Consider the following 27419-nt stretch of genomic DNA (forward strand, 5'->3'; position numbering starts at 1 on the left):
ATCAATACTTATAGTAAGATTCTAGTAAATACTTAAATATTTAAAAATAAACAAGAATAATTCACCTTAACTTATAAGGTTCAATAATATTGACCACACAATCTTTCAAGACAACAACTCCATGAAACAGCTCATCAAACTGTATGTTCAAATGTCAGGACAATTCCAAATTATCTTCTAGTCAATATACTGCTCACCGACACCTAATATCAGAGTTCAAAGTAGCACCAAAGCTCACAACTTCAAACTGTATAACCAGGTCTGAACATAGCACTCCTTAGTCTGGAATCCAGAACCTCAGTATCGTAAATCAAACATCAGGCAGAAAACCAGAGATGAAAATCTCAGTCCTGTAGCCTACATCTGATACTTGAAACTGAGACCCTATAAAAAAAATAAAGAACAGATTCTTCTTATCTTCTAGTCTAATTACAAAATACGAATACGATCGAATCCAAATAAAAATTAACTATACATTATGAAATAAAACACCCTAAACAGGGGTCAAAATAATTCTTTAAGAATATCTACCAAGGACAACGATAAGGCTATCCAATACCAGATCCAATGAGAAATTCAATAGCTGAACATAATATAGACTACTTCAGTCTAACAAAATGGCGTGAATGCACCAGACGAGCTAAGACAATTTACGTCATAAAAAACAAGGGGAGATCACCTACTGCACAAAATAAATACTCATGAAAATGACGTCATTAGAATATGGACATTTTTACAATGCAACTAATTCAATAGGTGCGACACTTACATAAAATGATATTCTAGTCTTTCAGACCAAAAATAAAATCTAAATACATATCTGAATTGTATGGAGTTTATGCCTGTGTATGTATTTCTATGATAACGGTGAGAAGATGTTAGTGATTGGTTAGTGGCTATGTATTAATGATGCAAGATAAGCGGCATTGTCGTCAGCTGTGTTGGGTAGGAGAGACTACTCCAGATTGCCAGAGTGAAAAGACGTGTTTTTGTAGTGAGTTCAAAATACCATCTTATATTATCACTACTATATTTATTGCATGCTATCTCAAGTTGAATTTGTCTACATTGTAATTAAAATTATCATAAGTTTTATTCACCAAAGAAGCTATTCAAGTTGTTTCAAGTTTTGTAAGCTAAGATACTTCACAGCTACAGATAGTACTAAAGAAATACCGAACAAATCGCATGCTAGAAAATGTGAGTCTCTAACAGAATAAGTAAAATACGTTTTTCAAATACGAACATTGTGTAGAATAGTCAAATAATAATCATAGTATTATACCAGCAGCAGTAGTAATAAAAGTAATGAAAGGTTTATGATAAATACAAGTATTAAGACTAAGATTATACCAGGGTCATCTCCCATGTACAAAAGACATCCTCGTTATTATATTAAGCTAAATAAAAAAAAAATACTTAAAAAAAGCTTATATTAAATGTAATTGTGTCAATTAGTTTGGATCAGTCATGTAATTAAATTTGTAATAGATCTAGAAATCTAGACTAATAATAATAAATCTGTGCGATTAGAATTATTTTTTTTACGTAGAGTACATGATTCTCCGTGTCTCAATTTACTATGACCGTATAATTAGGACTACAGGAACCTCGTTGTAAAATAGGTGATGAAGTTTATGCTTGTTATAATAAAGTTATGGTGTGTTGAGAGAACGCTTGTTTGCCGTGGTGTGACTGAGCGTGATTTTTGTCCTGGGTTCGCCTTCCACCTATGTTTGTTCATAATTGTTTTTGTTTAGCGTAACTTTCATACTTATGGCACACTCAATGCGCTATATGGTTCAATTACTATTGTGATCTAAAAGGGGGATATTTGGGAGAAGGTTTATATTGCCTTTTCATAAGCTATTAAAAACCAAAAGGATTTAAAACCAACAAATTTTCAGTTTGATCCGAGATTGTGTGTTGAAGAAATAAAGTGTACAGACTTTTTTGTCGGACTGACAGATTGAGATGTAGAAAATACGAATTGTGCTAATAATTTGCTAGGTAGAATTTTTTTGTAAGGCTCATTTCTAAGTTCAATGTAATTTATTAAGTGCTGTATGTTTCTAAAAGCATATCTTATAGGAATATTAGTAAATAGACGTTCTTTCAAAAATAAAATTTGGTCTATTTTGCTTTTTATCTCATGGCACACAGTTAAAAATAGTTTATTTATTAATTACAAATTAAGTATAAGTTTAAGGCAGACGTAATAACAAAATGCAGTTTATGTTTTCCCGCTTTTTGTTTTCATCCAGTTGGTCCGATTACACCAACATTTTCGTTGTCCAAATAGGGTCCGAATAATTGCATGGTGTGATTAACCGGTCGACCGATAAAACGGATACTACTTATATTAAAATATGTCTAATAGCGCCATGAGGTCACTGCCAACCACTTAGATCTGGTTTGATTAACCTTTCACGTACTTTACTTTAACAAGGTGCTATTGAACCCAGGTGTAGTTTTTTTTTTGTCTTACATTACACAGCATAAAGACACACACCTAGACGCACACGTATACAAACACATACACACCAATAGGAAACACAACTATACCCACACATATACGCACACTTTGGAGTAATGTGATTATACAATCGAAATGATTAATGGTCTTATATGTCAAGAGTATAAAGCTTAGTCACTGTAGTTAACAACTTTATTTAGTGGTGGAAACTCTTCCATTTACCACTTTGCTTGCCTGTAATTGTTCATTATCTCAGCTTCTCACGTTCAGTAGCGATTTAGGTCGCGTATCAAGAAAACAAACCTTCCCACCCAACCAACGTATCAAGAAAACAAACCTTCCCAACCAACCAACGTATCAAGAAAACAAACCTTCCCAACCAACCAACGTATCAAGAAAACAAACCTTCCCAACCAACCAACGTATCAAGAAAACAAACCTTCCCACCCAACCAACGTATCAAGAAAACAAACCTTCCCACCCAACCAACGTATCAACGATGTTTTATTAGGGGCATTGCCGTTCTAAACATATATGTTTTTGGACTTCTGAGGGTCTACAGCCGTGTTTCCCAAAGTGGGGTACGCGTACCCCTAGGGATATGGGAAGACTTTGGAGAGAGTACGCGTAGCACCTCATTAACTATGCGGATTTATTTGTTAAATACCCATTTATTAAGTTCATTCTTCTCATAGACGCAAGGCGAGTGGTACTCAGCGTTACAAACATTATAAAAGGGTACACTTTAGTCAAAAGTTTGGGAAACACTGGTCAAGAGGTGAAATTCGTTTTGCAGTGCGTTACGGCTAGGCAGTGTTGTCGTTTTCAGGGTCACTGGTTGACTACTTTCTCTCATTTAAAAAAACGTGGTCCCTGGTGCTGCTTTTCATTTATGTTCACTATGTATGCATCATTCATTTGTTTCAGCACCTAGCTTCACATTGATATAAACATATATATATTTCGATGTTTTTCATGGGGTAAAAATTTTAATGCACTCGGAGCAAAGAAAATGTTTTGATGAGTTTTACATATTTGAAACCACATACATTTTTGTGTGTGTACTTTCTGAACGCAATGTAGGGGATGCTTTCGTTTTGGTTATTGTAAATGTCAATGCCTTGTACACCGCAGAGAGGCCGATAAAATGTTGTTCTCTAAATTTTCTGGTTTTAAAAGACATTACAAGTTTTATCCTTTTTTTACTTTTATTGGAGAGACTCATTAATTATAAAATAGTTCAGAAATCAGATTCGTATGATCGAAAAGGGCGGGGATGGGGAAGGGAAAGAAAGTTTTAAAGATCAGTTTTTATCTAGTCCATTCATTTAGGAAGACAATCTTTAATGTCTAAAACTGTCGAGTTAGATTGTGCGCTAAATGGGGGCAGCTGTTTCATTTCTCTTTGCCCCTCTCGCTCCACCAATGAAAAATAGGCCTGTCTTTTAAACATTTGTTCGACAAGTTTTCTACAATTACAGACAGATGGTAAAATGTTTCATTCAACAAACATTTCCTTCCCATGTTCGACGTGTTTGACCCACAATGTAGCCCCACGGTGGCCTCAACTATCCACTGTCTTCAGTAGTATTGTCTAGGTTCAGATGGGCCATCGCGCCGGTAATAAAGCATATTGCGATGTAGGTGAATCGATTAGATGCGGTCCTCTAATTACTGCCGTTATATGTCTAGCCACGCGCCTGCCTGCACTTACAAGATCGTTTATGTTTCTTATATTAATAAGTAGGAAATGTGTTAATTAGCATACGATTGTATCACAGTGTGTTTAAACGCCTTTAATTAATTAGGAGAGCAATCAGAAACACGGCGTACCGTAATTAGACCCACACCAGTGTCTGTCTTTTTTTTTTTTTTTAGTTTCGATGCCAACCCTAGGATTACAAATTATAATTTGATTCAAATTTGATTCATGTTGACATTTTGTCTCTCTTGCTCGTTGTAGCACTAACGCAACCAGAACAAAGGGCCTTAATTTCTTTTGTTTTACAGCGTGACCTCTCCTGTGATGTCTTGGGGACTGCACGGGAGGTTAGCGTTGCTTTGTCATTAGCATTTTAAGGCGTCGACATTTCACGGTATCAATTTGATGAAGTTAGATCTAGTATTTGTTACAGTGTTAACCAAAGGAACTACTTGAATGTAGAGGACGACACATCACACATGTACAAACTACCGCGAAAAAAAAAAGGTCGAATGTTTAATGACGTAACGTAGACGAAGATAAGCATGATGTGACCGACCTATTTACGCTTAATCAGCTATAGTGAATTTATTAATTAATTAAGTCGGTTTTGTCAGTCCAGTGGGGGTATATTTAATCACAACATTGTTACCAATGCCATAAAGGGCATGACGGTATGCCGAAGAATCCATATTAAGCAAACCCAACGGAAGACTTGCTGATAATGGTGCTCCTCATTTCCAACGTAAACTTACTGATACTGGCATAGTGCAGAAAGCCTGACAACTAGATCCACCAGCTACCCTAAAAGATGTCTAGAGAACTCTTACAGATACCGCTGCAAAAAAAAAAGGTGAGACCCGGAAAAGTACAGACGAAAGCGGCACTGACGACGAAATAAAATTCTAATCGACATTGATTTTGTTAGCGTTTTATGTGACAAAAATATAAGTCAAAGATGGGTCTGTGTAAAATCATCATCATCAGCTCATCTGTCTCTTGTCTTTTGTCGTAGGAGTGCTGTAACAGTTTGTGTAACCAAATCCCTCCACTTTTACCGGTCAGCCACTGAAATATGTTAGAAAAACTATATGCAAAGTACGAACAGGTGAAGGAGCAATTGTTGTAATATGGACTCAATAACAATTAAGTCTTATATGCCTGCAATGTTTGAAAGTATAAAACTTTACAAATGTAGTTTGTGGAATTTAACGTCATACTGATATCATGTCCAAAGGATTTTTTTTTTAAAGGAGAAAAGGGGGGGGGGGGAATTTCAAGCTTGTACGATCAAGTGGTAGAAACTCAAGGCACAGATTGTCAAGTTCAAACACAAGAGAAAAGACATAGACACAAACAGAGATTAAACTATGAAATCTGAACAATTGGTGAACTGAAGAACTGGGCCAGGAGAGATAAAAGTGTCACCTCAACTGCAAGTAAAACTTTGAAAAGAGTTTTTGATATTCTTTTTATCATCTGGTGGAGCTCTTCAATGTTTCCATGTATCCCTCACGGGAATGATAAGAAAATAATTTTAAAAAATATATAGGCCATAATGATATGGTACAATAGCTTGTATCACATGGTTTCTGGGGGAGATCTTTATAGTGCGACCGATTTCTGTGCTGATATGGACGTTCTTGTGTTGCATACATATATTTGTTTTCTGTTCATGCTGGTTATAGTGAAAATAGGTAACGACACACAAATATATGCTTTCTAACATTTCTTAAATCACTTGCATTTCCAATCTCTGCTAAAAATATTAGCATTCAGTGAGACCAGTTCATCTATTAGTTTTATAAAAATAGTCTATTAAGATCAAACTTGATAACCATATGAACACAAAATAATAAAATTATCTGAGACAATAACACAAATTTAACATTTAAAATGAAATCAGTGGAGAAAATACAAACAGCTAAATTCACAATGATGAAACTTGAAACGCTAATTATGTTTTGTCTCCACTTCCAGTGTTCTTAATCTTTAAATATGTACATTTCTTTGTAGTTCTCCGAAATTACTGCTCAACAATTGGACATGTCCACTTATTATCGTTATATTATACGCCCATATTAGGCCTACAGTCATACCAAACTATAGCCACATGTCTATCACTTTGTGTACAGGCCTTTAATTTTGTCTGTACACTTTATTTTATGATTACAATGGCAAGAGGCTTTACAATCATGGAAACATTTATTTTTGGAAACATTTATTTTCATTTTTTATGAAATATATTTTTATAAACAATTCGAACAACGTCTAGACCAGTGGTTCCCAAACTTTTTTGTCTCGTAGACCCCTTGCCATGTTTTCTTGTTTTCGGTAGACCCCCTGCTCAACTTGCTCAACTTGCACATTTTTGCAAATTCATTAACATTTTTTAAACAAATTTCTAACTGTAGTGAGTTGAAGAGTGAAAAAGTAATTTTAAACTACACAACTTAGGATACTATGTTTCATATACAAATTTGTCGTTCTATGAAGTAGTCTTTCCAACATTAAATATTATTTAATTAATTAATATGCCTTAAGTATCATTGTAAAAGGTTTCGCAAAGAGCAGTTTCTCGTGTATTTCTTGATCTTTCACGTGTGGCTCAAAAGTTGAATCTGCTGAACTGTTTTCATTAACAGGAGATGGGTCAAAGGCGAGTAACTGGAGCCTAAACCAGTGAACTTCGAGCAGGAAGGGCTCATTTGCCTTGGCTTGCTACCCACCTAGCAGAAGGAAAACTGAATTCAAACCTCTGCTGCCTTGCTACTATACCCAAACATGGGAAAGGTCTCGTGGGTCAACCCTAAGGAAATATAAGGAGACGGTGACATTAGCGCCATGTATTTCTGGGCCGTCCCCTCTTTCTCTTTCCTTGGGGGTTCCAGGTTAGGGCTTGCCTTGTTATACTGGATCCAGGCTTGCGAAGGGTGTGAACTATCCATCTCCAGTGTCTCTACTTCAGTGGGCTGCTGCTTTGTTCTTTGCCACAGTTCCTCAGTCAAAATCTTGTCTGGCCAACAGATCATAAGAATCTTCCTCAGGCAGGTATTGATGAATAGCAGGGTTTTTTCACGGTGGTGATGGTGGTTCTCCAGGTCTCCGCGATCTGGAAGCAGATGGGCAAGACGTGGCGACAGTTGGAGAGATTCGCCCAGAACCGAGATGCCTGGAGGAAGCTGGTTGGTAACCTTTGCCCAGAAGGGACTACAGGCATAGATGAGATGAGATGGTGACCTTTATATAGTTTGTAGCACACAGCGCTACACCTTGTCAGACCAAACTGTATTTATGTATTTTGCAAAGATTTACATAACAAGCTTTTAATTTTATAACTCATGCCACCGAAGCGACCTTGAAATGTAATGTTGCTTAAAGAAATTCTTTTAATAATAACAGATGTAGGTTTGTGTAAAACGACTGTTAGAATCAATGTTTGACCTTTGCTGTTTTCCGTATTTTGCTATAAGAAAAGAAATCTTGTAAGACGCTCACAAACCATCATCTTCTCTATATGATGTCGAACTATGATTTTGCGGGTCTATTTTGAACTTTGAGTGTTCGAAAGTTTTTAAAATCTTTATTTTTGTCAGGGTAGCATTGTCTCAGATGATCTTCCAGCGAACCTGGTTCACATCGTCATAAAAAAGTCACTTAGCAAATGTGTGTTTGACAAGGAAGCAATGAATCCCAATTTTAAATAATGAATGCTGTACTGTCTACATTTCTTTCTTTGTTTTCTAAATATTAGTTACATGTAGACAAAATTAAGCTATTTAAATAAGTATTGAAATTGATTACAACAATTTTTCATTTGAATAGCAGGATAAATATTTAAAGGATTAACGAAGGTACAAATCATATATTAGTGTATGCAATAATTACATTAGTGGAATGTGAACATATAATGTGCTTAAATGAAATCTGTTATCGTAGACCCCCGTGGGCATCTCATGGACCCCCAATTTAGTTTTTTACTTTCATGGACCCCTTGGAGGTCTTCGTAGACCCCTGGGGGTCTATATAGACCACTTTGGGAATCACTGGTCTAGACCCATTATTCCATAAAGAACTTTAATTTTCTCTGTAGAACCAGCAGCCATAGCATGTCCAGGTTCGACAACTCTATGCAATACAACTCATACTTGCATTGAAAACAAATACATCTGTGATGGTGACAGAGACTGTGATGACGGAGAGGACGAGGCCAACTGTGAGTTCAAAGGTCGTAGACAGTTTTTTTTTTATTAATAGCATTTTGAGTTCCCCATTACGAAGGAGTTTTACACAAAATCGTAGAAGGCTCTCGTAGGTCCGCTGATTGTAAACAAAAACCCCAAAAACTATGCTTTTCAGAACTAGCGATCAATAGGGCGGATGATGTAAAGGCTTTATATTTCTTTGAACGACTGTTAATGAGGGTGTCATGTGATCAACACAACGACCAATCGCCTTGACTTTCCCCATCTAATGTTGAATTAATGTGGGTGGACTCAAGGGCGTCCTTAATATCTTGAAAATGAAAATACAAGTCTTTCACTGAGATTCGAACCCTAGACCCCTCGAAAGCCAAGTGCTTTACCACTCAGCCAAATAGCCTCCTCCATGATTGGTTAGAATTTAATGTCAAAGGTCATGTTTTGATATATTTTCAAGAAGATAATCACGAGGTTTACACTATCACACATACACACACACACATACAGTATCAACAGTGCTTTTTGTGTCTAAAGACAAATGTACATTTTTACCGCGCTGACTCGTAACCAGAGAAAGTGTACACCATTGAGATCAGACGAGGCGGGTAAAATGACACAGCTGTTATACACATATGTAGTGTTTGGTATAGTATAATGTTCCCTTAAAATAATACTAATTGATAGAACTGGCTATAGAGCCTTCATTGTAGCCACTACGTGGTGCCCAAATGAACCAAAAGAATAATAATGGCGATACTTTGATAATCTAGGGTTACGTAATGTTTTCTAAATAATTGTTCTGTCTTTAAACAGAAAAAAATGATATGGTTCATTAACTTCATGTCAACTCAATTTCTCTCTTTGTACTCTTTCTCCAACATCTCTTTCTCTTGTTTTTGTGCTAAGTCTCTCCACTTTCCAGTTCTCTCCCCCCTCCTCTTATCAATTAAATATTTGAACTGCTGAGTTCAATTACGTATCAATTATGATGATATAGCTGTCCAATAGAGTTTGGGACATGTGAGTATGATGGATATAATGATCATGATTGATAACTTGTATTATTTATTCTTTTACGCCATCTAGATCTTTAATGAATTATTATCATTGAAACCACACAATGCAACTATTAATATTAGTACCAAAGTGTAATGGCTCTGATCAGTTCACATCCATACTCTATATCCGCATATTAACGCTTACCTTCAGCTCCCGAAGAAGTCTTTTGTGATTATATCATACGTTTGAAAGGAGAGAGTTTTATCTGCTGTAAATGTATCTGACTAGAAATCAAATGGCATCTTTTAAAAATTTACTACTCTCTGATTAGCAAATTAATTATGTTTTTTTTTTCTATCTTCCTTTCTCAGAGTCAGGATGCGGAGACGGATCTTATCATATCGCACAGACTGGAACAATATCCAGTAAAAATTACCCCCTGAATTATACAAGTTACCTCCATTGCCAGTGGTACATCAGCTCACCAGACAACACAGTAGGTTGATGTTATATCTAAAGTCCAAAACTTATTTCTGCAGTGATACGTCATACTATTATAGATATGATGAACATTTAAATTGAGGCCAGAGTGGGTCAATAATTTCGAGCTAACAGATGTTGAAGGACATTTGGGGAGTTTTTGGTGGACGGGAAGGTAAAGGAGTAAGTGGTCAACGACGTTACTCATATAGCAGCCTTTGAGCCCAACCAGCACTAATTGGTACCTGACATTAGTTGGGGAAACGTAAAGGTGATTGGTCGTTGTGCAGGCCACAGGACACCCTCGTTAACCTTGGGCCACACAAACAGATGATCGAAAGGTCTGAAAAGGGTACTTACTTTTACTTTTATGAACTATTTTAGGAATACAAGAACATATATGTTTACGAAACTACTTGGTATACTGAATATATCAAAGTAACTATTGACTAATATCTCCTCAAAAGTATTTGGGGCGATCGCTTCTCCAACGTCTTACTCCCCCCCCCCCCACACCCCAACTGCATTAAAGGCGCCTGGATCTCTTTATTTCACATTTAGGAATAAAAAAAAAAGAAGCGATCAACGAATAGAATATTTGAATGAAATAATTCTTTCTAGTGAATTTACTTAGACTAATTGAGATGGCTCCTCCTGTCTACGTCACTAACGAGCTACGCCAAGAAGACATGCGATCATCAATAACTTTGTTCTCTTAGTTGTAGATTTATTTAAGAATTCGTATTGACTTCTTTTCTCTTTATGTCCAGACTTTACAGCTAGAATTTATAGAGATTTTTGACCTAGAGAAACCCAGGCACAACCAATGTCTCTACGACTTTGTCAGTGTGTTGCAATTGAGTCCGTCGTTGTCGTTAGGTAAGTGTCGGTCTGAGAAAGATGTAGATCTAGATTTAATTGTAATTATGACATATTCAAGCGAACCGTATTCAAAGTCATATAATATACAATTTAATTGAGATTCTCATAATTAATAAACAGAAACAAAAGTAAAAATAAATAAAATAAAAAGCAAAAACATTTCAAAGTGACTGTACTGTTTTGTACAATGCTACATCTATATTATAAAGTAGAATGTGAGGGGTATGTATGTATGTATGTATGTATGTATGTATGTTACTTATAGACATCAAAACCGCTTGACCAATCTTGATAAAACTAGGCAGGAATGTTCCTTGGGTACCAACTTAGACCGTAGTGTATGTATTGTAGCCCTAAAACAAACTTAAGACCCTCAAAAAAAATAAAGTTGTCCGACTCTATTACAGCTATAGTATTTTATGGATCTAGGCCGTGTCTACAATGTTGACATTAGAAAAGATAGAAAGGATTTAGACCTAGATCTAATTTTAAGAAATACACTTTGCGCAGATAGTTTTTTACTTTGACACATGAAAATACAAAAGAAGATCCATTGATTTCATTATATAATAAAATTAACCTTCAATTTTGTGTTTCAACAGCATTTTTTACATTAATTAGTTCCTTATATCTGTGATTACAGATTTCCTAACGAACATTCTTTCATTAGACAATTCCGTAATGAATCGCGTACTAAATATTAATTCGTTTAATTGTTTACTTTATAATCCCATCCCTAGATCTAAAACTCTAATTCAACTCTAAGATGATAAAACTTCTCTTCGCACAGATAGTTTTATACTTTAACACATAAACATATTAATTAAAGTCCATTCATTTCATATTTTGATCAAATAAACATTCAAATTTGGTTTTCTAAAGCTACATTCGTTTACGAAAGCTGCGAAGCCGAGTTGAGATAGGCCTAGATCTATATTCATTCATGAATCGCGTACAAAAAATTATTTCGTTTAATTGTTACTTTATAATCCCATCCCTAGATCTAAAACTCTAATTCAACACTAAGATGATAAAACTTCTCTTCGCACAGATAGTTTTATACTTTAACACATAAACATATTAATTAAAGTTCATTCACCTTTTATTTTGATCAAATAAACATTCAAATTTGGTTTTCTAAAGCTACATACATTTACGAAAGCCACGAAGCCGAGTTGAGATAGGCCTAGATCTATATTCATTCATGAATCGCGTACTAAAAATTATTTCGTTTAATTGTTCACTTTATAATCCCATTCATTTAACAAAGCTATCGCTCTTTTCGTTTTTAATAGATAAGAATGTATCGACTACGGGTAAACCATTTTCGCAAAACTAATATTATTTTCGTAGCGAAAGAGAAATAACGTGAAAAGATCATTAGCTACGTTTAACATACATCTAAATCCAATCCACTAGATTATTCAAAAGCAAATGTTTTAATTTAAAAAAATGGATTTAAGCCTATTAGCTATTTTGATTTGATAGCTTCATTCACACTATTTTTACATTGACACATTCGCTTTACTTATTACATTATTATTTCGTTTAATTGTTTACAAAACACTCTCAGTGACTATATCGAAAGTAATGCGCAAATAAAGACCCGCGGGTCGCGGGTAACATATGTCTAGTACATATATATATATGAAAAAAGAGAACTCAAGTTAAAATATTAAATGTATTCTTAGTTTATCTTATAGATTACAGACGTAATGATACGTTCCTTCATGAGTAAAGATAAGTATGTCCTACAAATATGTTAATCTAGTGCGTCTTTTAAATTAGAGACTTAAAACTCTTCCAAGTCATTGGTTCTCCTGGCTGATTCATGCATCCAGTTCCGTACTAGAGAAGGTGTACTAGTACAAATTTGTCTAAGCATATGGAGTGAGAAATGTGCTTTTATCTTTGGTCAACAGCTTATTTAATTTCGTATTCTTTCTGGGCTAGGGTAGACTACACATTGGCATGAGACAAACAAGATTTATTTCAGATTTCAGTTAGAGATGGCTAGGTCAGGTTGATCGGTCCAGTTTTTTTTTTAATAATTTTATTTCATGTTTTAATGAGTCCACTCATTAGAGCATGACTTCAAAGAGACTCCTGTAAGTTTTAGCTGTCCTAGCTCAGACCTCGTACAAGACGGAAAGAGACTCTCATGAACTTCGTGAGGGCATTCTATAGAGCGTACCACGTGACAAGGCGACCGTTAATTGAATTGAGATATTATAGTACTCATATAACAGGCCCTCAGAAAATAAAAGATGTAAGCAAATAGTTTCACCATTAGATACAAAAGAGAACATTAAATTCGAACTTTAAACACTCAATTACAATTTGATAATAACTGGAACGTAACAGTCTTACAGAAAAATTTCTTTTTTTTAATAGGACGTTTTTGTGGTGGAACACCTCCAGGGCCCATGCTGCTAAATGCTAGTAAAGTGTTGGTAGAATTTCAAAGTGATGGTCAGAAATCTGGATATGGATTCAAACTTAGATGGACTTCTGGTAACAACATTATTTATTCACATGGTAAATCTTATTCTAATATTTAAAAAAATGAAAACTTAAATTTAAATTAAAAATAAAAACAAAACATTACGCTTTGGAAAGAACGCAAGACAATTTCTTAGTTTAGTTTTTTCTGACCATGATCAAGGTCATCAGAGCCGAGCTCAAGAGTCAGGACAAATCCAAACTACGCAAGTGTCCACTACAGCTCACTCTCAGTGCCTGGGTCAGTTTGAATATGGCGGAGACCTTGGGCACATATCGTCTCCAAACTATGGACAGCCCTATATGACTCCATTATACTGTAGGTAATAATAACCATAGCATAAAGCGTACATAAATACTAAAACTACTTTTAATTTGATTACTTATGCTTCGTCATAGATCAGTGCTGTCCTAGATAGGTCATTAAGAATGCCCCCCCCCCCCACACCTTTCTTTCCAGATGGCAGATAACAGTATCACCAGGCTACAGGGTCTCCTTGCAGTTTCTATCTATCGATATTGGAGAGGCCACCGTAAACGGCTGCGCCAGTGGGCGTTTGGAGGTCTACGACGGCCCCGACGATGGCGCCCCTCTCATTGACACCTACTGCGGCGACGTCATGCCAACGCCACTCATGACATCCGACAACACTTTGTACCTAGTCATGACCGCAGACAACAACACGGCAGGAAGAGTCGGATTCCAAGCAAATTATATGTCTTTGTATATAGGTTAGTGTTTGCACCTTAATATGGAGATCTTCACTCTAAAAGTTAGTATAGTTCCATGTTCAGACAACAACAGAGCTTAGACATGTGAGTTTACAGTAAAGAAAAATGCAAAAAAAAATGACATTATTAAAATACTTCCCTTATCAAGACTTTCGTATTCTGTTCACCTGATACACCAAAAAGAAAGATCTATGGTTCTGCAGAATGTAGCCTAAGCGGGAAATTTAACATCATTTGATCATTATTGTATACAAAATACGACAGGCGTTGTTTGATTTACAAGTTTCGGACCTGGCTTCATTATTGACGATTAAAGTGTCCTAGCCCCAACCGTTGCCACAATTGCAAAGGATGGAAAGAGTTTGCTAACGGTTAGAAATTTGAGTCCGATTGCCGTCCATTTCCCTTTCACACATATACACCTACAAGTACACACACACACACACAAACACACACAAATACACACATAGTCACAGATCACCCACCCCTAATGCAGTTCGATTTTAAAAATATAAATCTAGCGCCATTTTGTTCGAAACACATTGAAGATAGAGAGTGTGAAAAACAATTGATAGGAGAAAGATTTCACATTGAAATCTGAATGAAGCGCACCTTCCCTGTCAACACGATTATGGTCATATGTAATAAAAGTTGAAAAGTTGTCTAAATCAACAGGGCAAAAGCTAAGCGTAGATATTACTGCAATAAATAAATAAATAAATAAAATAAATAACAACATTGAATTAGTCTACGGAAAAGAATAACTACTTTTGTTTTCAACAGAGCCTCCAACGACCACCACTATTGGACCACCACCTCCAGGTTGTGACGGTACAGCTCTGGTCATCATTTCAATGTCTGGCTACATCACCACGCCTTACTACGACCACCAAAACGTCTACGCTGATCGAGTGGACTGCGAATGGATCCTGCTGGCCCCACCGGGACAAGTTTTTCTCATCAGCTTTGTAGAATTTGACCTGGAGCAGTCTGGTGGCTGTGACAGCGACTATTTGCGTATTTACAACGATAATGAAGATCGCCTTGGGTTCTCAAACAACTTGACAAACGGAACTATAGCAGTGCGTAACGAGACCTTGTCAGACGTAAACCATCTTACCGAAATAGCGAATTTATGTGGCCAGATGCTGCCTTATAGTGTTGAGTCCAATAACTCTACAGTAGTTCTCAGATTTCACAGTGATGAACAATATGGAAGCTATGGATTCAATCTGACATATCTGACCAAAGTCCCAGAAGGTTTGTTCGTTTTCGCATCTTGCAATCTATGAGGCAGATGATTTAAAAGTCATTTGTTTGTATGGACAAAGGTAAACGAGGGTGTCATGTGACCAGCTTAACTACTAACTGCCTTTACTTTCCATTACAAATTTTTCACCGATATTCGAAACCAAAATTCCTTGGGTTCAGTAGCCAAGCGTACCGTAAGGGAATGAAATAACAAACCATAAATTTCAGATGTCAAAGCAACCTTACTAATTTATAACAACCTACAAAGTAGTCCGAAGGAGTGCTGCTAGTGACCAGTGGTTATTGTTATTGTTTTAGTCCACATCAGTCAAGTACGATTTCTTTCCCTTGTTTTAGATACCAAACAGAGTAATTTATTACCAATAGTTAATTAACTATTTGTTGTTTTTTTATTGACTCTTGTGTGGTCAGATAAAAGAAAAATGTCAGCTTGATACGAGATTTGGGGTCGGAGAAATAACGTGTACAAACATTTGGCCAGACAGACAAAGTCAATAAAAGCTTTGTAAAAAACGCTGCTACTTTCCATACGGTTCAAGTACTTTTGGTCTAATCTCAGTGTTAAATTCGTACTTGTTAAGACTTTCTTTAAAAAATCTTTGAATAGCGACAACTTGACCTAGGAAGTAGGAATAAATTTAGGAGTCCTTTTTAAAAAAAAAAATGTATTACTTCTACTGACTCCTTTATTCATTTGATTTCTTGCAGTCAAATGCTCCGCTGGTCAGTTCCAATGTGATTCTGTTCACTGCATTGACCGGTCAGCTGTCTGTGATGGTCAAGCCAACTGCGACGGTGGTGTGGACGAGCTCATATGTCGTAAGTAGACTTTTAGCAGTCAAGCTATGTAGTCACAGTGCTCTATTTGGTGCTCTATTTTCCTATAGGCAACACAACCTATAGCTTTGGGGACCCACTTGTTGGAGGCCCACTCCCACAAAAAGGGTCCATGGAATATTTTCAATCCTTTTATAGAAAGTGCCAAGGAAAAATTGTATTATGTTTGTTGCATCGGGTTCCACATATCCCAAAGAACTTATGGCCTCATAAAGTCTAATCATAATGAGCAGTTTATAAATTATCTATTTAAACAAATACTAGTCGCAATAACAAATGTTTGATTGACTTTTAAGAAAAACTAGGATATGCGTTGTTCAGATTTCCACTATAAAACTGATTAAGACCCTTTTATTTTGTAATGCTATCTTATATACAGTTCATTTTATGTATGAACTAAAAGTAATATTTCCTTCTTTTCGAAGCCTGAGGCTTAATTTGATCTTATATATATATACTCCACGCCCAAACCCCAGCTGTTCTAGATCTGCCTCCACATCATCAATCCATAGTATTCATGCTGTATATATTATACATAGTATATATATATATATATATATATATATATATATATATATATATATATATATATATTATCTATCGAATTCGATGGTGTACTATTCTGTCCTCCAAGGAGCTAAGTGATTAAATCTATATATTGTGCCTCCTCAATTGGCTGGTTAGGTCTGCGCATAAAGCGTTGGGCTGCATACTGAGCATGTATTCTGTATTGTTTGTTGTGCCTTTACTTTCTGACATGACTCTTCTTTTCTGAAGAGTCTTATTTGTTGATATCAGTGGCGTAGCTAGGAATTCGCCAGTATTTGAGAGCTCGGGGGGCTTGACTTGTGATAATATTAATTAAACAATGAAAAAAGGTAACACGTGATAGCCTTTGTGTATTACGTAATTTGTATAGAAGAGATAGAGACTCACGTGGCTAAATGTTGTTTGTTTACTATTGGTGAATGAGATCCATTGTATCAACAGCATCTCTTTCGTGTGGATTGCCCGCCATCCAACCTGAAGTGGCAAGGATCGTTGGTGGCACTGAAGCAGTGGAAGGAGCCTGGCCCTGGACGTTGTCCATTGTGGATAAAGAACGTCCTGGACATATATGTGGTGCTACGCTCATACATCCAAAGTGGGCTTTGTCCGCAGCCCATTGCTTTGAAAGGTAAAGAAACATTAAGTCAATGACTGTTGCCATTAGGATTTTCCGTTTGAAAATTTTAGATAGATTATTCACATTTTATCGTTGAAGACTGAGAGAGTGTACATATTGAAGAGTGGATACGAATTTAAGTGTAACAATATTGTCTCTTTAGATTTGTTGATTGATTACTTAGATTAATTAATCTTCCTCAGGGTGTTCTCGAGGAACTATGAACAGTTCGCTCTTGTCGCTGGAAGACATCACCTACTTCTGACCGACTCACACGAGCAGTGGAGGTTTGTGGACAACGTGTACATGAACAGGGAATACCTCAGCGCTACCTCAGAGAATGACATCGCCCTGATCAAACTGAAGCAACCTTTCAACTTGAATGACTACGTCAGCCTCGTGTGTCTCCCCGAGCAGCGCGTGACGCCTGGAACTCCATGTTACATTACAGGATGGGGGGAGACATTAGGTACTTTGTGTTATGTTACATCACAGGATGGGGGGAGACATTAGGTACTTGTGTTGTGTTACATCACAGGATGGGGGGAGACATTAGGTACTTGTGTTATGTTACATTACAGGATGGGGGGAGACATTAGGTACTGTGTTATGTTACAGCACAGGATGGAAGGAGACTTTAGGTACTTGTGTTATGTTACATTACAGGATGGGGGGAGACATTAGGTACTTGTGTTGTGTTACATTACAGGATGGTGGGAGACATTAGGTACTTGTGTTGTGTTACATTACAGGTGGGGGGAGACATTAGGAAATTGTGTTGTGTTACATTACAGGAAGGGGGGGGGGAGACATTAGGTACTTGTGTTATGTTACATTACAGGATGGGGGGAGACATTAGGTACTTGTGTTATGTTACATTACAGGATGGGGGGAGACATTAGGTACTGTGTTATGTTACAGCACAGGATGGAAGGAGACTTTAGGTACTTGTGTTATGTTACATTACAGGATGGGGGGAGACATTAGGTACTTGTGTTGTGTTACATTACAGGATGGTGGGAGACATTAGGTACTTGTGTTGTGTTACATTACAGGTGGGGGGAGACATTAGGAAATTGTGTTGTGTTACATCACAGGATGGGGGGAGACATTAGGTACTTGTGTTATGTTACATTACAGGATGGGGGGAGACATTAGGTACTTGTGTTATGTTACATGTTTTACATCACAGGATGGGGGGAGAAATTTGATACTTATATTACAGGATGAAGAGAGTATTTAAGTTAACTTGTGTTAGATCACAGAAAGGGAAGATACTTGTGGTATGTTACATCACAGGAAGGGAAGATACTTGTGGTATGTTACATCACAGGAAGGGAAGATACTTGTGGTATGTTACATTACAGGAAGGGAAGATACTTGTGGTATGTTACATCACATGAAGGGAAATTACTTGTGGTATGTTACATCACAGGAAGGGAAGATACTTGTGGTATGTTACATCACAGGAAGGGAAGATACTTTTGGTATGTTACATCACAGGAAGGGAAGATACTTGTGGTATGTTACATCACAGGAAGGGAAGATACTTGTGGTATGTTACATCACAGGAAGGGAAGATACTTGTGGTATGTTACATCACAGGAAGGGAAGTTACTTGTGGTATGTTACATCACAGGAAGGAAAGATACTTGTGGTATGTTACATCACAGGAAGGGAAGTTACTTGTGGTATGTTACATCACAGGAAGGGAAGATACTTGTTTTATGTTACATCACAGGAAGGGAAGATACTTGTGGTATGTTACATCACAGGAAGGGAAGATACTTGTGGTATGTTACATCACAGGAAGGGAAGATACTTGTGGTATGTTACATCACAGGAAGGGAAGATACTTGTGGCATGTTACATCACAGGAAGGGAAGTTACTTGTGGTATGTTACATCACAGGAAGGAAAGATACTTGTGGTATGTTACATCCCAGGAAGGGAAGATACTTGTGGTATGTTACATCACAGGAAGGGAAGATACTTGTGGTATGTTACATCACAGGAACGGAAGATACTTGTGGTATGTTACATCACAGGAAGGGAAGTTACTTGTGGTATGTTACATCACAGGAAGAGTAGATACTAGTGGTATGTTACATCACAGGAAGGGAAGTTACTTGTGGTATGTTACATGACAGGAAGGGAAGATACTTGTTTTATGTTACATCACAGGAAGGGAAGATACTTGTGGTATGTTACATCACAGGAAGGGAAGATACTTGTGGTATGTTACATCACAGGAAGGGAAGATACTTGTGGTATGTTACATCACAGGAAGGGAAGATACTTGTGGTATGTTACATCACAGGAAGGGAAGTTACTTGTGGTATGTTACATCACAGGAAGGAAAGATACTTGTGGTATGTTACATCCCAGGAAGGGAAGATACTTGTGGTATGTTACATCACAGGAAGGGAAGATACTTGTGGTATGTTACATCACAGGAACGGAAGATACTTGTGGTATGTTACATCACAGGAAGGGGAGAGACATTTGGATGATATTGTACTTGTGTATCGTTGGATAAAAAGGAATGCACTTAAAAACAAACAAACAAGAAAACATTCAGAATTCTTTATTTTCAACTTCACCCATCCCTTAGTCTGTTGGACCGTTGAAACACTATACAAGATCTGTTAACCGTCTTTCTCTATTTCTCTGTTTTTTGCTTTGGATAAAATTTCTTACAATGACAGGCCCGTCCATTCTTTTCATGTTGTCTTCCCATCACTTTCTCTGTCTCTCTCACATTCTCTTTTTCATGGTACTGTTCTCTGAAGGTCTTTGCGAGCCCTGAGGACCTTGTGATATGGCCATATAATTTAATTATTTTTTTGACAGTAGTTAGCACTTAGCAGGTTATCGTGAACTCTAATTGCTGTATTAATCCTGTTTCTAATCTCTTCATTTCTGATGCGTCTTTGTACGTTTTTAAGATCTTTCTGTAGCATCTCAATCAAATCTCTAGGATCCTCTTCTCGAGATCAGAAGTCCAGCGTTCAAGACTCGCAAAAATATAAGAATGTGGCTAAGGAGCGCATCATTCTGGTTTTGGTTACGAGGAAATAGAAATCTTTCATTCTTAGTATTGTAGAATGCTAGAAACGTTTTCTTCACAGTTGTCAAAGTGTAATCATTGTTTCTTATTTTGAGTCCATCTAGTTATTAAAATCTTTCATCTGAATGTTAACCTAACATGTACTTTCACTGTGACTTTGAATACATACTGTCATAGTCAGAAAAAAAATCATCTAAGAAACCTTTATATGCTAAATTAGAAAAGCTTTATTTTTTTCAAAAATTAATTTCATTTACTAATCACGTCAAAGAAAACGAATTGAAATTAGACAGGAAGGGAATACATATTTTAAATCATATTCTTAATAATTCTTTACTTTGAAAAAAAAATGATGGAAAAAAAAACGAAATTTAGTTTCCTTATTATGCAAATAGTAAGTAGTCATTTCAATGACTCGTTGGCTTACATAAGGATATGTCTATTGTACTGTAGTACCAACTCTCCGTCCATAAGTTAGTTTTCAGTGTAAACGTGAGGCAGAACACTTGTTTAGATAAGCCCATAAGTCAACAGTAGGATCTATGATTAATATTCAAATGTTTTACTTGAACTGAAATAATATGTTATCCCTTACCAGGTACTTGCTGTAGTAACCTGTTAAAGCAAGCCCTGGTGCCAATCATGAACTCAAGTTTATGCAGTGAGCCGGAATATTACGGTTCACGACTGATGGATCACATGATGTGTGCAGGCTACCCAGAGGGAGGGGTAGACTCCTGTGACGTAAGCTCTTTTACTTTTTTAAAATTCAGGTTAACGGTCACAGACATACATAAAATGCGCACCATTTAAGAGTAGTCTATGGACTTCATAATATGCGCATCATTTATAACTCTAAATAATATGACGCTTATGCGCACCATTTAAGACGTAGCAATGTGCACAGCTTGTGATACCAATACACTTCAGAATGGTAATTTCATCTAAAAACTTATTTGAAATGAAGATGGAAAACTTGTAGATTACAGCGAATCAAACTTAGTTCTACACTGTAAAGCTTCAGTTTCCCATAAAACATTCAGTTGCCAAATTACAAATCACGTTCTTGTTTCTATCAGGGAGATTCTGGTGGGCCATTGGTGTGTCAGTCTCCCACAGGAAGCCGACGCTGGGAACTTCAGGGCGTAACATCATGGGGTCTGCTTTGTGCAAGTGAGAAAAAAACAAACTTTTTCGAAATTCTAAAACCAAATTTTATTTGAATAAAAAAACAACAACATATTATAAATTATCACATTTTTGGCTAATACACTTCACAAATCCAATCTGTCAACTTTTTTATTCGTCAGGTGCCAAGAGCCCAGGAGTGTATACAGTTGTGGATGACTATATATTCTGGATACGACAGACAATCGCCATTCATATATAATATAAATACCAAAAATTTGTTTTTTCCCTAATAATTATTTTACCTGTAACTTGTGTTTATAGAATAAAACTATTAACGGGTCCAAAAGAGAGCCAAATATGGGCACACAAGCACGCACACATTTCCTTAGTTGTTCCAAGTTCAAACATTTCGTATTCCAATCTGTTTTTCATTCAAGGTAAACTGATGAGGGGTCTAGAGACTGAAGTTTTGTTCTATGTTTTGGATGTTCCTTCACAGGGGAAAACTATTGCTTCCTAGTCCGAACCTCCCGTAGGACGGCTGGAGATAGCGGTGGTCAGGGACTGGAACCAGGGCCATCGAGACGACAGTACATCGCTCTAAAGAAAATGTTTCGTATTTAATATAAGAACTATGATACACAATATTGAAGTTTTACAGTAGATAATTTCTGCAGATGTTTCCTCGACAAAATCGTTAACCAAGTAATGTCAAGTTGTAGATGGTTTCTTGTGACTTCTTCTCTGTCCAGCTTTGGTCTTGTAGGTGTCTGGCAACCCGAAGTAGCCTAGAACACATGTCCACAAAAGAAACTGGTCCGAGAGTATGGATTGGTAGAAGTAATAGTGGGGATGCACTATCGTAAACCAACAATAATTATAATTGTGGAACTTGAAAGAGTAAAGAAACATTTTGAAATATGTAAAACAATAATTTTATTACATGTTATAAATTATTCATTTTGTGTTCAGGTATTGACTCTACAATTAAATAACTATATTTTTTGTTTTAAATAGTCTCAGTATTTATGCATATGGAAGTTTTAAATAGTCTTAGTATCTATGCACTAGGGCAAATTATTTCCCCTGATCACGAGTTTCTATTTTAAACCTCAATCTTTTAAGCTTCAATAAAGAAAAAAAAAAAAAAAGAGAAATTTAAATAAAGTGAACTATGAAAGAAAATGCGACCCGGGGAAGGGGGGAATATGTATTAAGATAATAAAACAGTTATTTCAACTTATGGATTTAAAATTATTACCAATGAACGTAATATTTTAATTCTATAATACAATATAAACAACTCTAACATTTTTTGAAGAGCGCAGTCTTTACATAATGTACAAAGTGTGACACAAATTTGCTGCAAATCTGCGCCTGTTATTACACGATTTGTTCAATACTTTTTTGTGTACTTAAAACAAAAATAAATTGTCAATACATTACCAAACGTTTATAAATGTTTTCTATTTTATTTATTTGTGGCTTGTACTTATACTAGTTTTAACTATTTTTACATTAATTTAATATTTCTGAAACAGTATCACATTAAAAGTTCGATATTTTGTCTGAAATGTGTCTTAAGTTTAATTACTGACATGGGCTTTAATTCTAAATTAGATGTATGTTTCCGACGGCTAGTGCAACAATTCCTACAGTTCCCAATCTTCCACCAAGTATGAAGTGTTCCCTTGACCTGTCTGCAGGTGTAATGTGGATCACGACGTGATGTAGCTCTAGTTGTTGTAGCAGGTCATGTAAGATGTGGCATGAGGATCTTGTCCCGGCTCACTGTTACAACCTACTAATAAAAAAGCCTTCGTCTTCTTCGTCGTTCTTCTCTTCGTTTGTTTCCGCTAGATAGGAGAATAAAGTGAAACATTTAAAATCATGTTCACCTGTTGAAGAGACGATAAAAATCAAATAATACCATATCGCAATGTAATCAATTATTACCGCACTAATTATCATGTAAAAAGAAGCTATTTTTCGCTGTATAAAGACATGCTTCTATATGCTTAAAAAAGCAATATGGGAAAAAGATGTTTTCAGTAACTTAAAGAACAGTCTCATAAGATAACAATCTTTTATACTAGTATACTTACTTTTTCTTTCTTTCGATTACGTTGAAGGTATAATTGTAAGTTCTGAAAGTTTTTTGTTTCTTTTTTTGTTACAGATAAAAACAAAACATATGTCTTTGTTAAGAATACTGTTAGGGTTGGTGAATGAATAAAAATGGGAAAGATGACTTCTTTCTTTAAGCTGGCAATGTTAGTTCCATAAAGTCATACTTTGATGCATGATACAGACTGTAGTTTATTTAGAAGAGAGGAAATGATGTAAGACATGTTTAGCTTTAACAACATTCCCCGTAGTGTGGAATAATTTGTTCTAGAAGATTTAACGGAAGAATATGTTTCAAACGAATTGAATAGATCTGAGGTTCTATGTATATTATTTTTCTGACCTGTTTCAGGTTGTGACCTAAATGTTTTTATGGCTTCATCCACAGTGTCAACAATGATAGCATTTTTAATGTTGGCGACTTTCAGTTGCTTCTTGACCCGTTTCTGAAACAGAAGATGTTGGAACTAAAATAAAGTTCTTTACGATCTCTAGGGCAGATGATGTAAAGCTCATCTGTTTCCGTGGCCCAAGGTTAACGAGTATGTCACAATCTACTTTTCCCCAACCAACGTAAGGTACCCATTAGAGCTGGGTGGACTCAGAGGCGCCCTAAGGATCCTGGTTCAGCCTTCACAGATTCGAACCCGGGACCCTTCCGTTCAGAAGCATCGCTCCTCCCGATATCGGAAATAGATGAAGCATTATTTTCCTCCAAAACATTACAATATGCAGCACATAAGTAAAATACAACATCTAGGATTTTTTATTTATGCAAAGTAATATCTTTTTAAAATGTTAACTCTCTTTTATGGCCAAAAGGTTCATGATGTAAAGCTCACTGATTCCTGAGACACAGGCGGAGGATTTGTTATACTATAAGCACAATGACCACTACTTAAAAGGAATGTTAAATGTCAATAAGGGGACATGGAAAGTGCTGGATTCTAATGCACTAAAGATTTGGGCGTGTCAGTACAATGTGAACTTTTCCCTATAGGAGTACACAGACCTTATTTTCTGTTTTGTCGTTAACTTTACATACAACTTATTATCGAGTCAAACTTATAGGCTACATATTAGGCATTGCCTACGAGTTTGATCAATCGTTAATGATATGTGTAAGTTACCTGTCCTTGAGCTAAAATTAGTTTCATCCCGTGCAGCTCACACCCTGACAGAAGAGATCTCAATGACTGGATCGCCGAGTAGTCCATGTTGGAGAGATGTTCCATATTCAAGATAATGTTGTGAGGCTTCTCAACTGCAACATTTTTTTTTTATTTTTAAAATGATGTTGTAAACTGTCAAGATAGTTTTAAATTATTCACAAACTTTCGCCATTATTATAAAATATTTGGTCATTTCCCCCCCCCCCCCCCCAGTATGCAGACCATTAGGCCTTAAAAAGCAGTGTCGTTGAAACTCTATCAAACTAAGACAAGATAATTTTGTGTCGCCTTTTATGTGTCCGTAGATAAAATATACAACCAAATATTGTCTCTTACATTTAGTTCATAACCCAAGAATAAAGTATAGACCAGTGTTTCCCACACTTTGTTCATGGGAACCCTAGTGTTCTTCGGGTGTCACACAAACAATTGGTTTCATTAACTAGTAGGCCACCAAGTGAATTAATCTTTCTAAAAAACTAAGCAAAGTGTTTGCTAAATACTTAGAATGTGAGAAACGTTCCGTTAAGGAACTGATCTAGAACCTCAGATTCAATAGTTACACATCTTCTAACCTTGCAGAGCCCTGTCCAACGCCTTGATCTCTAAATATTCAGCTCCGGGAAAATCTAGTCCGTGTGTTGGCGTGACGATCATAAAACCTTGCACCGTAGAGAACTGTCATTACAAACACAAGTACATGTTTAGGTAGAGAAACTTAGACCACTGCCTTAAAATGCATTAAATAGAAATAATGGTATATAATAGAACTATTCCTGGTCAGGAAAACACTACACAGTTCATCTATGATATAAGACTAGTTATCTTAGCTCTTCAACATGAAAATGAGAAGGTAGAAGAAGAAAAATGTGTATCAACATTTTCAAATGAGAAACAGAAATACTCAAAACTAACATTTGAAAAACTAAACAACACTAAAAAAAAAACTTACCAAAACTTTGGGTCTTGCAATTGGGTATAATAATATTAGTATAGATACGCCCATGCCAACAAATATTCCCCACTGTAAAAGTAAAGAAAAAAGTCGTTATAAAGTCTTAGGACAACATAATTAAGGAAGTCATAAAATGCTTTCAAAATGTTTTTTTTTTCTTGCTTTGTTAAAATGTTTTGGTTAGATAGATAATAGTCCATTATTTCTTCAGAACAAAAAAATTAGCGAAATAGAATTTGAAGTAAAATTGTTCATGAGTTTAAGATGAGCCCCCCCCCCACCCCCACCCCCAATGTGTACTTTCACAACGGGTTACCTGTATTCCTATCAGGAGAGTGGCAGCGAAGGTGACAAAGTAAGGCACAACATCTACCTCTGAAATATACAGAGCACATAGTTTAACATTTCAGTCAGTTAAATCACTTATAAGAATGTACTTTTGAGAAATCTTTTAATTCGTGAAAATTTAGTTGCATCCGTGTTTTTTCTATACAACGAACCCAAACTGAAGAAACAATCAATTTTCATAAGCAATACAGTGGTTAGTGTATGGAGGAGGTTTGAGTCCTCGAGTTTGGAGTCGTACAACTATTTTTATAATAGTCATGTAAAAAGCATTCAAGGTAACCTTCACCAAGATTCCCCCTTCTTTCTTCAAACCGATTGCTACAATTACACTTCACATAAGCTTTATTAAAAAGGTATTTTAAAAATATTTTTCTTGTTAATTTTTTATTCAATAAAGAAAAAAACACCACAAAAAACAAAACATCGCCTTAGATTTTGATTGAAAGGCGGATGTAGTATCAAATAAGACTTAAATTGATAACTTCAAAGCTTCTTAAACTTGCTTACTGTTGGCTCTGTAAAGCATTTTAAACGATTGGATGTCCACCATGGCCAGTACGGCTGCTATAATGACCCCAGCCAGGGCGCACTTGGGGATGTAGTAGAAAAGGGGCGTCAGGAAGTACAAGGAGATGATGACGATAACACCCGTGAAGATGTTCCCCAGGGGCGTCTTGACACCACACTGCGAGTTGATGGCGGTCCTGTGGAGATGTAGACGTTTGATTACCTTCAATGAGTTGACATAAGCCTGACGGCTCTACGAACTAGTTATTTATACACAAGGCTGTGAAGGCAAATTGGTTTCATACCTTGAGAACGTCCCTGTTACAGCGTAACCTTGAAAGAATGACGTTACAAGGTTGCCGATGCCATACGATAAAAGTTCCTGAGCTGGATCTAGCTTGTACTGGTTAACTCGAGCTAGCGTCAAGAAGATTATAACAACATTAATGTATTAGCCCAATTTAAAAAAAAAATATTTTAACTTGCTTTCAAAGACATTACTTATGTTCGCTTAAGTTACCAAAATATTTTCCAATCGCCATTGCTTCCATGAGGGCAATAATTGGTATCACAATGATTCCAGCGCTGATTTTCTATAATATCAAGAAATAAATGGCATTATTATTACATATTCAGTATTTAAAAAAAAAAGTTATATATATATATATGTGTGTGTGTGTGTGTGTTTCTATCTATTAGATCTAAGCAGAGGCGGCCTTAGGAGGTGGAGACTGTGGCAAATGGGGCCCGCGATAAAGAGAATCTTTTGTCAATCTCAGCCCTAATATGACACTCGTCCAGAGCTTCAGGCAATGCTAAGGCCGTCTCTGATCTTAGTATCATCGAATGGCATGAGGTTTC

General features: G+C 36.3%; 2 protein-coding genes and 1 long non-coding RNA gene across 8 annotated transcripts in view; 1 reads left to right on the forward strand and 2 right to left on the reverse strand.

Moving 5' to 3' along the window:
* LOC106055118 (uncharacterized) overlaps nt 1-637 on the reverse strand; it is a 5284-nt gene extending 4647 nt beyond the window's left edge. The window contains exons 1-2 of one of the 2 annotated variants that reach the window (XR_008776670.1): nt 532-637; nt 66-384 (exon numbers count right to left, since the gene is read on the reverse strand). This is a non-coding gene — a long non-coding RNA (uncharacterized LOC106055118). Of the gene's footprint in view, nt 1-65; nt 385-492 lie in introns of both variants that reach the window. The other variant, XR_001215511.2, reaches the window with a different exon arrangement.
* The window catches only part of LOC106055103 (enteropeptidase-like), a 26454-nt gene extending 3833 nt beyond the window's left edge, over nt 1-22621 (forward strand). The window contains exons 1-14 of one of the 4 annotated variants that reach the window (XM_056021265.1): nt 5478-5875; nt 8272-8406; nt 9751-9875; nt 10630-10738; nt 13136-13279; nt 13407-13566; nt 13704-13975; nt 14759-15235; nt 15956-16066; nt 17075-17261; nt 17453-17718; nt 20917-21062; nt 21398-21491; nt 21629-22621. In XM_056021265.1, the coding sequence (XP_055877240.1) occupies nt 5737-5875; nt 8272-8406; nt 9751-9875; nt 10630-10738; nt 13136-13279; nt 13407-13566; nt 13704-13975; nt 14759-15235; nt 15956-16066; nt 17075-17261; nt 17453-17718; nt 20917-21062; nt 21398-21491; nt 21629-21708 (2445 nt within the window). In that variant the 5' untranslated portion in view covers nt 5478-5736 and the 3' untranslated portion in view covers nt 21709-22621. Of the gene's footprint in view, nt 1-5477; nt 5876-8271; nt 8407-9750; nt 9876-10629; nt 10739-13135; nt 13280-13406; nt 13567-13703; nt 13976-14758; nt 15236-15955; nt 16067-17074; nt 17262-17452; nt 17719-20916; nt 21063-21397; nt 21492-21628 lie in introns of those variants that run through there. The other 3 variants (XM_056021266.1, XM_056021267.1, XM_056021268.1) reach the window with 3 other exon arrangements.
* The window catches only part of LOC106055116 (sodium-independent sulfate anion transporter-like), a 23289-nt gene continuing 18238 nt past the window's right edge, over nt 22369-27419 (reverse strand). Inside the window, exons 9-17 of one of the 2 annotated variants that reach the window (XM_056021269.1) lie at nt 27079-27151; nt 26864-26975; nt 26559-26755; nt 26020-26078; nt 25701-25772; nt 25324-25426; nt 24707-24840; nt 23920-24022; nt 22369-23347 (exon numbers count right to left, since the gene is read on the reverse strand). In XM_056021269.1, the coding sequence (XP_055877244.1) occupies nt 23244-23347; nt 23920-24022; nt 24707-24840; nt 25324-25426; nt 25701-25772; nt 26020-26078; nt 26559-26755; nt 26864-26975; nt 27079-27151 (957 nt within the window). In that variant the 3' untranslated portion in view covers nt 22369-23243. The remainder of the gene's footprint in view (nt 23348-23919; nt 24023-24706; nt 24841-25323; nt 25427-25700; nt 25773-26019; nt 26079-26558; nt 26756-26863; nt 26976-27078; nt 27152-27419) is intronic. The other variant, XM_056021270.1, reaches the window with a different exon arrangement.

The sequence above is a fragment of the Biomphalaria glabrata genome, chromosome 2, assembly GCF_947242115.1.
Source record: "Biomphalaria glabrata chromosome 2, xgBioGlab47.1, whole genome shotgun sequence".
NCBI lineage: Eukaryota > Metazoa > Mollusca > Gastropoda > Planorbidae > Biomphalaria > Biomphalaria glabrata.